We start from the raw sequence: 12,129 nt of genomic DNA on the forward strand, positions 1-12,129 counted from the left end.
TCTATAGTCACAGGAGAGTGATTGCAACTCCTAACACATGCAGAGGCAGGCGCAGGTGTTGCTAGACTCAATTACAGTATCAATGAGTAGGTGGGGATTTACTTACATTTTCGAAAAAGAAACATAAAAGTTTACTATCTAAAAGCTTTTATAGATGGCAGTTTTGTTGCACAATTCTACAGCCTTATCTCGCTCCCACTGCATTCAATGAAAAAGCTACCTTTGCATACGCAAGTAGTATGACTGAGCCATAAAACACTACAAGAGGAAGTAATTTGGTTTACTGATTTCTCTAGCAAGAATAACTGGACTGTGAAATGTAGTGTTCACTCTAAATAAAAGCTTTCACTTCACTTTTCCTTAATAGATATTATTTAATATACTGGTCTTTATATTTTCCTTCTATGAACAGTGTGGTCATTGAGCAGCACTCAGAAGCAGTGGGGTGGCTTTGCTAAGGAGAAGCACTGCAAGAGCCTCTCAGCTGCTGTAGATTGACACAGATTTCAAATGGCAGACACCTGCATTTTCCAGCAGAGTAGCTGGCACAGATTTGGGGCTATCATTTAGGATATAAATATAGACAGTTGGTATAAAAGGCAGGTGTCTATATTTGAGTTAATCAGCTTATGCTTTCTGTAGAGCAGGGAGAGAAACAAGCCACACCACAGGGTGATTTATCTGACCTTAGATACCACTCCTGAACTAAGATGACTCATACCCTAGACAAACACGTTTATTTCCATGAAGTGTAAAAAGATCTAGAGATGCCTAAGTTGGACAAGAATGCCTAATTTTTAGAGGTCTAATATTAGGTAAAATGAATTCTGACTGTTGGGCCTGTATTATACGGAAAACCCACAGCACTGCTGCTGGGAGGGCATTATAGATGTGCTAAACTTTCCTTAGGGAGGTAAATAAAAACAAATCAGGTTGAGCAGAAAGGTACTCTAAACTTGACCCAAAGCTCTTGAAGTGAGTAAGGATTTTCCAACACAAAATGGGTACTTATGGCCACCCCACTGAAAGTGGGAGTAGCCATTTAAAAGGAAGAAAGGAGGAAAAAAAAGTGCCCCTTTTTTTTTTTTTTGACTACATAGGATTTGTGCTCTCTATAAAATTGGCTGGGCAAAGTGTGAAGAGCATGTCTACTCTTCTGAGCAGATCAACACTCCTTGGTAAGGATGTGCAAGAGCTGCTTTGTGCAGGCATGTACAAGTGGCTAAAATGAATGCAAAGGGAGGATAAAATATTGCAGATTCAAACAGCCGGATTCTACACCCTCTGTGCAGAGGTTTAAGTGAATGCATAAGGAAAAAGCCAGAAGTGATTTAGGTAGGTGATTTTGTGTAGGTCTGATTTGCGAACACTAACGATTGCAACTTTTAACTTAAGACAAAATTTTCAAAGCTCTCCATTTGGAACTGTGAGTTCACACCATTTCATTTCAATAAACAAAATTAACTTTGAGATAGAAAAGGCAGAAAAGCACAATAAGCTTATTTTTCTTTTATTTATATTCCCCTCTAATATATATTTTTATTTAATGTGGTAAAAGGCGAAGTTAATACTCTGTGCCAAGTTTCAGGTAAGTGTGAAATTTCAAGGCTTATTAGGTTATTAAACTTCTGAAATAAGGACTTATATTTATAGAAGAAGTGCTGACACAACATGAACTCTGAGCAGTGGTAATGCCACCACAACAGCATGGTTCATATGCAGTGTGAACAGCCCAGACTACCTTATCCTAATAAAACAAAAGATTTAAAAGAGAGGAAATTATTTCAAAGAATTGTATTTCTAGGGCTGTCATGTTTGCAGTCACATTTGGGTTTAAATGACAGGAAAACATGAACCTATTTATATATTCTCAAGTTACGCCCACAAAACAGGATCCCAGAGAAATTCTCACAAACAGGGTTTGCAAGAATACAACAGAAGTGTGTGTAGGCAGGTGAGTGTGCCTAGATGGATTATGTATGTAATCAACATGTAAAGCTCCATAATGCTGAAAATAATGAATTGTTGTGAATGTGTAAGGGTGGAAAGTGCATTTTACATGGATTATCTGCCCTAGTTCCTGTTCTTATTTTTGGAAAGCAATCAGCTCTTCGTGAGAACTCAGCACCACGCTGAGCCACCCTGGGGCTTTTCATGGCCCAGCCCTTCACTTTGCATTATCATCTGTTAGCAGCCACATCCTGCGCAGACGCATTCATCGCAGCCAAGAAAGGCAGAGACAACAGGAGACCCTCTGAATCCCGAGGTCTGAAATCACTTTAACATCTCTCACTGTACTACATAAAATAAAGCTATCTTTTCAAACGAATTTCCAGCCATTTTTGTTACTGACTATTCCAAATAAAAGCTTATTTGAATATAATGTGTTACTTTAACTCAAGATCTTTGCAAATCACCTTTACTTGAAAACTTTCATATGCTTTATTTGGAAGACCATATATTCATCCCAATTTAATTTAAACATAAAACGAAATAATTTTGACTACTTTTGCTTAATAGCTATGGTCAAATGCAAACAAAAATCAGGTACAGATGATCCAGTTTATGAATATTTATTCACTGATGAATATGAAATACATTCTTATTTTCAACTATGGTAATATTTTTGTTTTCTGTGAAGCTGAAGCTCATGGGGTTAGAGATAATACAATATGTTGAACTTGTATTTTTAAACTCTCAAATGCATTACTTTTGAAATGGTACAATTTCCTGATGCCTGACTATTGAACACAAATATGTTACAAGTCAATCGACAAATCCAAATTACTGTTACAATCTTTCTATAACTTTCCATTACACTCTATTTCTGTAATATCTTAATATCTCGCAGCACTTGTAAGCATGAATTTAAATGTAAGGTCAACTATGAGATTCTTGCTTTACACATAGATGAAGAGAATTCAGGGATAAAATGACCAGCGCTCAGTGGCTGGGCTGGATATACCAATCTTCAGTCTTAAACTTCCAGCTTTCAGCATTAACTCCAGTACTTTAAATTACATAGTTTGATGTATTTGTTTTAAAGTTGCAATGTACAGCTGAGTCTTTGCACAGAATTTTTTCAAACCATCTCCTATCATGATTACAGCTATAGCAGGACATAAGCGAACATTGTATATAAGCAAGTTATATGACAGAGTGGCAGAAACACAGTTACTGAACCATACAGAAATATAGTTTGCTGGTACCACTGCTACCAGAGCACACAGTGAAGGATGTGTATTGATGTGGCAATAGGACATCTGTCAAAAAGAATCAGTGTGGGCTCAGTCCATGAATCCCATTTGTCTCCAGTGTAACATGACTGATTACAGCTGAATTACAGTGACTTTAAACGTACAAGTCAATTTTCTAAGCTAATTAAAATCAGGGAGGCTAGTATTTCTAAGGTTAGCACGATTCAGCTCCTATACGACATACAGTATAATCAAGAAAAATGGAATATATATCTGTGATTCAAATAGAAACTCAATAGCTGGAGTTCAAGGGAAACAGTGCTACTAATAATCCCTAGATTGCCATTTTATTGTATCACTTATAACAGGAACCAAATAGGAATAAACTGTATTTTCAGAGATATTGATACAATAATCACAAAGAATCAAAAATTTCTTTGAGAAACCAGATTGACCCACAGAAGCACCTCAGATGGAGAGCTAAAAACGTACATCATGGATATGTAAGTTCAGTATTACCATTTAAAACTGTAGACACCTTACATTGATGGTCTGCAAGCTGTTGAAGGCATCTTAGAGATCATCATGCAACTGGTGTCAAAAAAAGAGGAGCCCATGCCTACAACAGCATCCAATAATTATAAGACCAGTGAAGTTCAGCTAATGTTAGAAACCAGAAGATATTTTTACAAAATTTCCCTCTTATAGGTCATCTTTGTCCATGTTAAGCCAGCTTTACAAAAAGACTGGGTTTAGCTACCCAAATCACTGCAGCAAAGGTGAACACTCTTCCCTGACCCTCTTCACTCACAAACTCATCCTTGTGACACCCAACTCAATGATGTTCCAATATCAAAACTTATTAAAGCTTTTAGGGCAAATGACATTGGAATGGGAAAGAGATGAAAATGTTATGCTCCAAGAAAATTATTCTTATTTATCATTCATAAAGCGGTAACAGAAGATAAGCAGTTATAGGGTTGGTGGTACCTCTGGACTGTGTGTCGTGTCTGAGGTATCAGGCTTCACACCTTTACCTCGCCTGACCTAAATTTTACCATTCTGCTATTTTTAGAAAAGACCTTGAAATACAGCAGCTTGTGTGCCAGCCAGGAGCCCTCAGCACGTTTAACAAGGCTCAACGCCCCTGCTAACCTTCTCCTTTTGTCAGTGGACCCAGAGATTAATGCGGCGATTAGGTGGCTTTCTTAAGTGAGGTATTGTTTCATTTCAGCAATAGGAAAACTACAGTGCATAAAGCAATAAAGATTTTAAACCAATTAAACAGCCTAAAAGCATATCTATTTCCCTTAGGGCTCAGTGTGTCTTGAAAAGCTAGGAAAAACCAATAGTTTCAAATCCTCTCTCCCTCCACGCACCCCACAGCCTACAAGTGTACTCGACCTTCTCCTTCCTAACTATTCTGTCATCTTGAGCTCTTAATTCTGGTGGAGCAGCTGTGTAAATATAGCTGAAACTAAGAAATCATAATCTTCACAGCTCAGGGATTATCATCTCTTACCTTCCTGAGCTGTTTGCAAGCAAGTATTTAGACTGGAAGCACTGTCTCGCCTCCCTGCCTGCTTTTTCTCCTTCGATTTTGGGTTTGCCTTTGAATGAAATCAGTACGTGGATACTCGGCGACTGTGCCATTCGCCGGGCCCCGCGGCGAGCGGGCAGAGTGCAGGCAGCGTCACCCCGCCACCGCACAGGTGCCTCAGGTCGCTCACAGCCAGCACCAAAACAACAGGACACCGACAGGGAGGAAACTCAAGTTCTTCATTTGCTGCTTGGGATTTTTTTTCAGCTAGGTCTTTGAAACTGCATTTTTTTTTTTTTGCTTCTTTACAGCTGGTTTAAGACGACTGACTAATGCTTTAAAGAAGTGCAAGGTACCAGCTACGTATCACCCCTTTATTTTGTTCTCAGATAGGCAGGATGGCTGTGGGGGCCCACGTGGCAACCCCAGGCGTCACCCTGCTGTGCAGTCAGGCTGTGTATTTGCTGTCGGTCTAAAAACACGTGCAAGAGTTTATCCACACTGCTCTGCAGTCTTGTACTGCTCCTAAAAATAATCACAGCCTGGAGAGCAGCGTAAGAGGGGCCGGCCTTCACACACCTATGTCAGTCAGGATTAAAAAAATATATATATATAATAAAATGCTTTCCTCATTCGCCGGAATAAACCAACAGGAGACGATGCCCATTCACAGCTCCCTACACGTCCCTTCCAGCAGCAACAAGAGTTGTTTTGGCTCAGGGACAGGAGGCTATCGCTGTCAGAGCGGGGCTGTAAGCTGTGACCCTCTCCAGAGACGAGTCACCCAACAGTAAAGTGAAAACACTGATCCAAAAAGCACCGATTCATGCCCAGATTTCTCTGTCAAAAGAAGTTAAAGGAAGATAGCACCATGAGTATACGTTTGCTAGCCTTCGTGCATTGCCGTCTGCATAGCTGAATCGAGATTGCATGTTAAGGTTGGTGCCCTATATATAGCGTATGCAGATTGCCTACATTTTCCACACTCTTTACCAAGTCCTTCTTTGCAGTATCAATGCAGTATCTAAATCCTCCTCCGATGCCAAGAATGACACTCTCCTCTCGACAAAAAGTTTCAGCCAGACACTAATTAACACCCTGCTACCTGTAAACAAATGATCCAAAATGCAGATAATCCCCCAAGGCGGCAGAGCTGCCTTCATGCAGATCTGCTGGGGTCCAGAAGGGCTTGCTAGCCCCCACCCGACCAGAGGGCTTTCAGCTCCTCGCCGCTCTGTGACCGCTGTGTCCTGGGCAATCAACGCCTGCAGGACCGAAGGGCTGCGTAAGGTGGTACAGAAGCACCTCTCTAAGCCCGGCTGGGAACCGTGGACTGGCTGTGGGTACTGCTTTCCACACATGAAGGATCAACCAGGACAGAATAAAACATTAAAATTTGAAGAGAGAAAGGTTTCACCTATCACCTGTCTGAAAACCAGTATTTGTATTTTTTTCAAATGCAGATGCACATTCAGCGCAACACAACTTAAAAGTCAGGTCAAGAACTTGAAGGAGTCTCACTGTCCTACCGTACTTTTTCTAACTGAAACAGTCCTAAGCTAAAACACGGCCATGCAGCTCGAAAACAGAGACCAGATCCTGAAGGCTGGTTAACTTCAAAGACGATTGCACGTGCCCGAACAGCTGAGGCAATGCCATACCAACTTTTGTAAGCTAAGACAACAGTGATGAGGTTACAAGACCTTGTGGTTTGTTCGTTTTTAACAGAGCTGTACAGATTTAAATGCAATTAAATTGCACCTCCTTAAAGGAGCAGCAGTTTAAGATATTTAACTTATCTATCTAGTGCCTTGAAGAACAGAGTGCCCATTTGTAGCCCATTTCAGCAAAAAACAGTTTAAAATTTGTGTAATTCCAGCATTGTAACAAAATTACACCTGCTTATTCAGCTCCTCTAAAGATTTTTTTACACATACCAGTATTTAGGCCAGAACTGTCAATTCATGGTATGGAAGAGAGCGATCCCAGGCTGACAGAACGATGCCAGCAGAAACTCAATCAGCTAAAATACCAAATGCTCTACTGCAATCACCAGTTTGTTCATAGTTGAAGACTTTGTCATGGTAATACAAAACACAGTTTTGGAGGTACAGCTACATTTGTGTATTTTACTCAGAACAGTTACTGTAATATTCCAGCAAAACAGTCCTAGTACAGATAAAGGTATACCTTGAACGTGAAACTCATCCCTCACTCAGTTTTTTACTTCCAAGTCAGTATTAAATATCACAAGATAACAACCACGACAGACATTTTAGAAACGCTACTCTCCGCCTTCTCTCACTGCTTCCTCCAGAGTGCTAGAGTGCAGATCAGTCACGTCTTTGCATTTAAAATCATTTACTGAAGTTTTTATACACGGAAGAGTTTAGGGAGGCTGTCACCAGATAAAGACTAGCATCTTTAATATGCAGAACAAAATACGGTTGACTTTTTCAAGCAGGATGCCTTTTCAACTATTCGCCAGAAAAGCCTCATGAATACTCAAAATGAAGCAATTATTACTTGGTATTATACAGTTTGTTTCCTGGGTACAAAGAGCCAGCCTGTCATCTCGCCTTCCTCACCGTAGTAGTCCTGTGCACCTGATAGGAAGGAAAATGTTAGCCGGATTGTACCAACTACACCCCAAATTGACAGGGCTCAGCATCACTACTACAGCTTTTTCTCAAGACTGACTGTTAGTAACCTACATTTTGATGTTACATAAACAGAAATGAAAACATCAGGGTTTTGAGAGACAGGTTTGGATATTCTTGTTCAAACTTAGCAATTTTGATTTGCCAGCTAAATCAAGTTTGTCTTTCAGGTCCGGAAACTAACTAGAACCTTCCATATCTCCTGCCACATTCTACTCACTGCCGTAAAATCCGAGGAATAAATTCACCCACGGCTTAAGCACATGTGAATCCCTCAGACAGCTTCAGATATATGAGCCTGAAGACACTAAATTAAGTACCACCTGTGAGTACATGTGATAAATGCCCAACATTGCCTATTAAACGTTGCACATAACACAAAATAGGTTCAGCTATATGGAAGATTTTTCAAATTACGCAAGATCCATCACTTCAGAAAGGAGTCACTGCAGTTAATATTTCTTCTGTGAATCTACAGACATGCCATTGATTTCAAGTTTTTAATAAGATACCTGCAATTTGTAACACTGTGACATTTATGAGCCTCACCACATTTATAAGACTTTGGTTTTCATCAGAAATAGCTCTACTGTTATTAGAATCAATACGTGCACAGAGGTTCATGAGAACATACTGCTGCAGTACAAGAAGTCAGACACCTTCTCTCTGCAGGCTTGTTTTGAATTGTTTATTAAGGTTTAAGAAGTCATCCACATTTCTATAAATATAGACATTACTTGAGTAAGTGACTTACAATGTCACCAGTGCAGGTACATATATAACCAACATACAAAAGCTCCACTGGAAGCTACTTCAGTTTATTCAAAAAGGACCAAGATGTCATAAAAAAACCAGCTGTCACTTTCAGTTATTGAAGACACTAAAGTGCATTTTTGGTTACCTCCTGGACGAACAGCTGCTGGTTAAAAAGTTTGATTATTTTTTTTAAATATATCTAAGTTACATTGACTGACATTCAGGTTTGTAGCTGTCATCCTCCTGATACATGGCAGCAGGTAAGAAAAATGTGTTACTTTGCTGGTTGAGTAAAAGGAGGAAATAGATTTTGCTTTTTTTTTTTTTTTTCTCCTTTTTTTTAAGCCGGTATTTCAAACAAAAGTTTAAAGAGAATCTAACATTCTGATGAATTTTTAGAGCACCACTAAAGTTAGTCTTAAAAATCCAGGCTCTGTTTTAGCCCTTTTAATTGCTAGCCAAGTATCTAAAGAGTCACTTGAAGCTCTGTACCAGTAAGAAAAACTACCCTCCCTTTTCTGTCAAGCACTATCCTGCCCAGTTAACACTGTTTGCACACTCTGTAAACAAGAACAGCTTAAAGCATAATTAAAGCAGAACACAGGCCCGTCTTTAAAGTCTTCTTCCCCCACTCCCCCCCCCCCCACCCCCGGCAGTGTCAAATGTTTTGAGTGTATAAAGCATTATTACATTCCTAACCACAAAATACTTTAAGAGTCACGATAAAAAAAGCATACGTTGAAAGTGACATAGCAATACCACTTTAATAAAATGGGGTATTTTGGGGAGATACAAGATGTGCTCTGCTAATTTTAACTCCATCTTTACTTCATTATAATTTTGTTTTATTGCCAGAAAAGTCACCAGTAGAGCACAGAATGCTGCACTGGTTAGAACCACAACAGCCAGAGTTGTTCTTTATAGCTCCTTTACTGCAATTAATTTACTTTTAACTTGATAGTAGGAGGACATAACACTCATCGCTCAGAAATAAATTACTATTTTTGAGTAATAGTTTAAACCTGATTAGCACTGCATAATGATGAATGGCTACTTCTAAAAAATAAAAACCTTACATACCAAAAACATGCTATATGTTGGGAAACCACTTTTCCATGCTCCAGCGTGTTGTTTACATTTTTTACTTGTCAAAAAGTCCTTCTTTTATCAGTTGAAGAATCCACAGCACTTAAATTTCAAGTATTTGAACTGAACATGATTCGATTTCAAAAAGTGCCAAATTAAAAAAACCTACACATGTAGCCAAGCTTTCATAGAAATCCCCAAACAAGATAAAAAACAGCCTCTCGAAATAATGGGTTACTAGCTTCATACATGTTTTTAAAGCTGTATAATGTTCACCTAAACACTCCACTTACGAGCATTAGAAGTTTAAAAACACAGAACACCTTCAATGCAAACTGCTTGCAGAGGGCACCCTCAAACATATGAATACAACACTAAGCAGAAACCCCTCATTTTATTTGGCTATTTAGACATCCATGTCACATATACCCACCCATCCATTTCCTGATAGTATTACATCATCTATTAGGGCTTCTGAAATAATGCAGAGCCATAAAACTCTGAAAAGACTAGTAAAAAAAAAAAAAAAAAAAAAAAAAAAGTTCCTTAACTGCACAGCTTTCCACACAGCAAGGCTGTGCAACTGATTGTTTAACGTAACTAAGCTTAACAGCATCCAAACGAGCAGGCCTGGGTTTGGAAGCTGTCGTATGTCAAATTTTGACCATGTAACTACTCTAAAATAGAAAGGTCAAAACAGAACTCATCTCTTCTTTTTCTGCTGCCTCAACATTTTCCTTCGCTTAATTATCATATCATGTAGTTTCTCCAGTCCCTCTTTGAGTCCATCTCCAATGATTGCACAGGTAGGCTGCAAATGCCAGGGAGTCGAGGAACTCAGCTCGCTCATTGCTAACATTTTCTCAATTTCAGAAAGGGAGAGAGAGTTCCTCAAGTCCTGCTTGTTAGCAATGATAAGGACAGGCACTCCTTGATTTTCAGATATCCTAGTAATTTTATGAAGTTCTGTTTTGGCCTCCTCCATTCTCTCGACATCGACAGAGTCCACCACAAACACAATGCCATCGGTGCACCTTGTGTACGACTTCCACAGCGGCCTTAGCTTCTCCTGGCCACCCACATCCCAGAAGTGGAAAGTGACCGTTTTCGAGTTGCCCAGCGTCACTTTGATTTTCTCCGTATTAAATCCTTTAGTGGGGACAGTGTTGACGAACTCATTGAACTGCAGTCTGTAGAGCACGGTCGTCTTTCCAGCGGAGTCCAGTCCCAGGATGACGATGTGGAAACTCTGGAAGGAAGGCAGGCTGGAGAGGATCGGCGTCTGGTCCGAGAGTCCATTCCCCATTGCCAGAAGGGAAGGTGACAGCAGGCTGCCACGAGCAGAGGCCGGCTCCCACGGCTGCGCTCGCCGCCGCGCTAGGCTCGGATCCTGCCAACGACACAGGCGGCGTTAGCCCACGGCTGACCCCCCCTCCGCCTCGGCCGGGGTTCGGCGGCCACAACGCGCCGGCCACCGCCGCCGCCGCCCCTGCTACGCAGGCGGCCGCGGGCAGCGCGAGGCGGAACGCCACACGTCCCCCGCCCGGCCCAGCCCCAGCGGGCTCTGCCGCCCCGCGGCGCGGCGGCGGCCGCTACCGACACTGCAGCTCGCCGGGCACCTGCGCCCCTCGCCGCCGCCCCCCGCCGCCTCCCCTCGCCTACCGCTGGGCCCCGCCGCGGTCGCGTCCCTCAGCGCGGGGAGGCGAGAGCAGCCCGCGCCCCCATGCCCGCGCGCCGCCTCCGCCGCACGCGCCGCTGCCGTTGCCGCCGCCGCGACTCCCCCGCATCTGGCGGCGAGGCGCCTCCCAGCCCGCGCCTAGCCCCGCGCGCCCCGCCCCGCGCCCTCATTGGCCCCGCCGCGCGGCGGGGGCGGGGAGGAGGGCGCGCTCCGCCTCGCCTATTGGCCGGCGGCACCGGCCACTCATCGGAGAAACCGATTTTTACCGTCCTCGGCCGAACGCCGGGGCCGAGCGCGGCCCGGGGAGAGGGCGCGGCCTCTGCGGCGGCGAGGGCAGAGCGCTGCGCCCGCACCCACGCCCTGTCTCAGCCGCCCCGCCCCGGGGCGGAGTCACGCCTCACACGGCCCCCTCGGGGGAAGCTGCCGCGCCCTCCGCCCACGGCGCACGGGCCCGTGCCCCACCGGGAGGGCGGCGCCCGCCGCCTCTCACCCCCTGCGGCGGGCGGGCGGCAGTGCCCCGCCCCTTCGCCGGAGGCGCGTGCACTCATTGGATGTGGGTGCTGTCACTCTAGCCCCGCCCCCTAGCGGCCTCGCAGATGACTCGGCGGCGCCTCACAGCGCACCTGCGCCACCGCCGGGGGTGCGCAGCCCGCGGGGGGGCCGGCAGCAACGCCCTTCCCCGGCCGCCCTTTCCCGCCGAGAGCCCCCGCGAAAGCCTCCCCCCCGCCCCGGGGTGGCAAGGGGCCGCCGCCGCGGCTGCTCCCCTCGCCCGGCCGTGGCGTCATCCCTCCCCTACCACCGGCCGCTCCCGTAGGCGCCGCGCGCCCTCCCGTCGCCTAGCAACGGGCTTCAAAGCGGCAGCTCGCGGGCCGCCTTCCCCCGGCGGCGGCCCTGCCCACGTGACCCGCCGCGGCCTGCGCCGGCGGGGCTCCGCCCGCCCCCCTCCCGCCCCGCCGAGGGGCTGCCGGCAGGGCCGGGCCGGGCTGGGGCGGGCCGCGCCGCTGTTCCCGCCGGCGGCCCCCTCGGAGCGGTTCTGGGCAGCCCCGGGTGGAGAGCGGTGCCCCGGGAGGCCGGGGTGCCGCAGTGCGGTGGGTGCTGCCGTCAGAGCCTCAATGAAGTGCCTTGCAGCGCCTGAGCTGCGGGAGTGGCGCAGCAGGCGTCCCAGGCTCCGGGCCACCGCCGTGCCTCAGCGGCTGCGGAAAAGCCCCTTGC

The 12,129-nt window shown here is 44.9% G+C and overlaps 1 protein-coding gene and 1 long non-coding RNA gene across 3 annotated transcripts in view; one reads left to right on the plus strand and one right to left on the minus strand.

Moving 5' to 3' along the window:
* Positions 1–9,780, plus strand: part of LOC148057634 (uncharacterized) — a 67,890-nt gene extending 58,110 nt beyond the window's left edge. The window contains exon 4 of the long non-coding RNA XR_015708087.1: positions 2,192–9,780. This is a non-coding gene — a long non-coding RNA (uncharacterized LOC148057634). The remainder of the gene's footprint in view (positions 1–2,191) is intronic.
* ARL4A (ARF like GTPase 4A) lies at positions 8,892–11,325 on the minus strand. 2 transcript variants are annotated; one of them, XM_087774078.1, is made up of 2 exons: positions 11,184–11,325; positions 8,892–10,629 (listed from the first exon to the last, which is right to left on the minus strand). In XM_087774078.1, exon 2 carries the CDS (start codon positions 10,543–10,545, stop codon positions 9,943–9,945), a length of 603 nt encoding a protein of 200 aa, XP_087630204.1. In that variant the 5' UTR covers positions 10,546–10,629; positions 11,184–11,325; the 3' UTR covers positions 8,892–9,942. The 2 variants fall into 2 exon arrangements, with proteins under 2 accessions (XP_087630204.1, XP_087630195.1); XM_087774069.1 differs by lacking the exon at positions 11,184–11,325 and adding an exon at positions 10,902–11,146.
* Positions 11,326–12,129: the final 804 nt, after the last annotated feature.

The sequence above is a fragment of the Nipponia nippon genome, unplaced genomic scaffold (assembly GCF_047370975.1).
Source record: "Nipponia nippon isolate SJK-2023a ecotype South Korea unplaced genomic scaffold, ASM4737097v1 scaffold_1, whole genome shotgun sequence".
Lineage (NCBI taxonomy): Eukaryota > Metazoa > Chordata > Aves > Pelecaniformes > Threskiornithidae > Nipponia > Nipponia nippon.

Excerpts from the sequence above, each read along its gene's own strand:
- ARL4A (XM_087774078.1), bottom strand. The coding sequence starts at position 10,545 with ATGGGGAATGGACTCTCGGACCAGACGCCGATCCTCTCCAGCCTGCCT.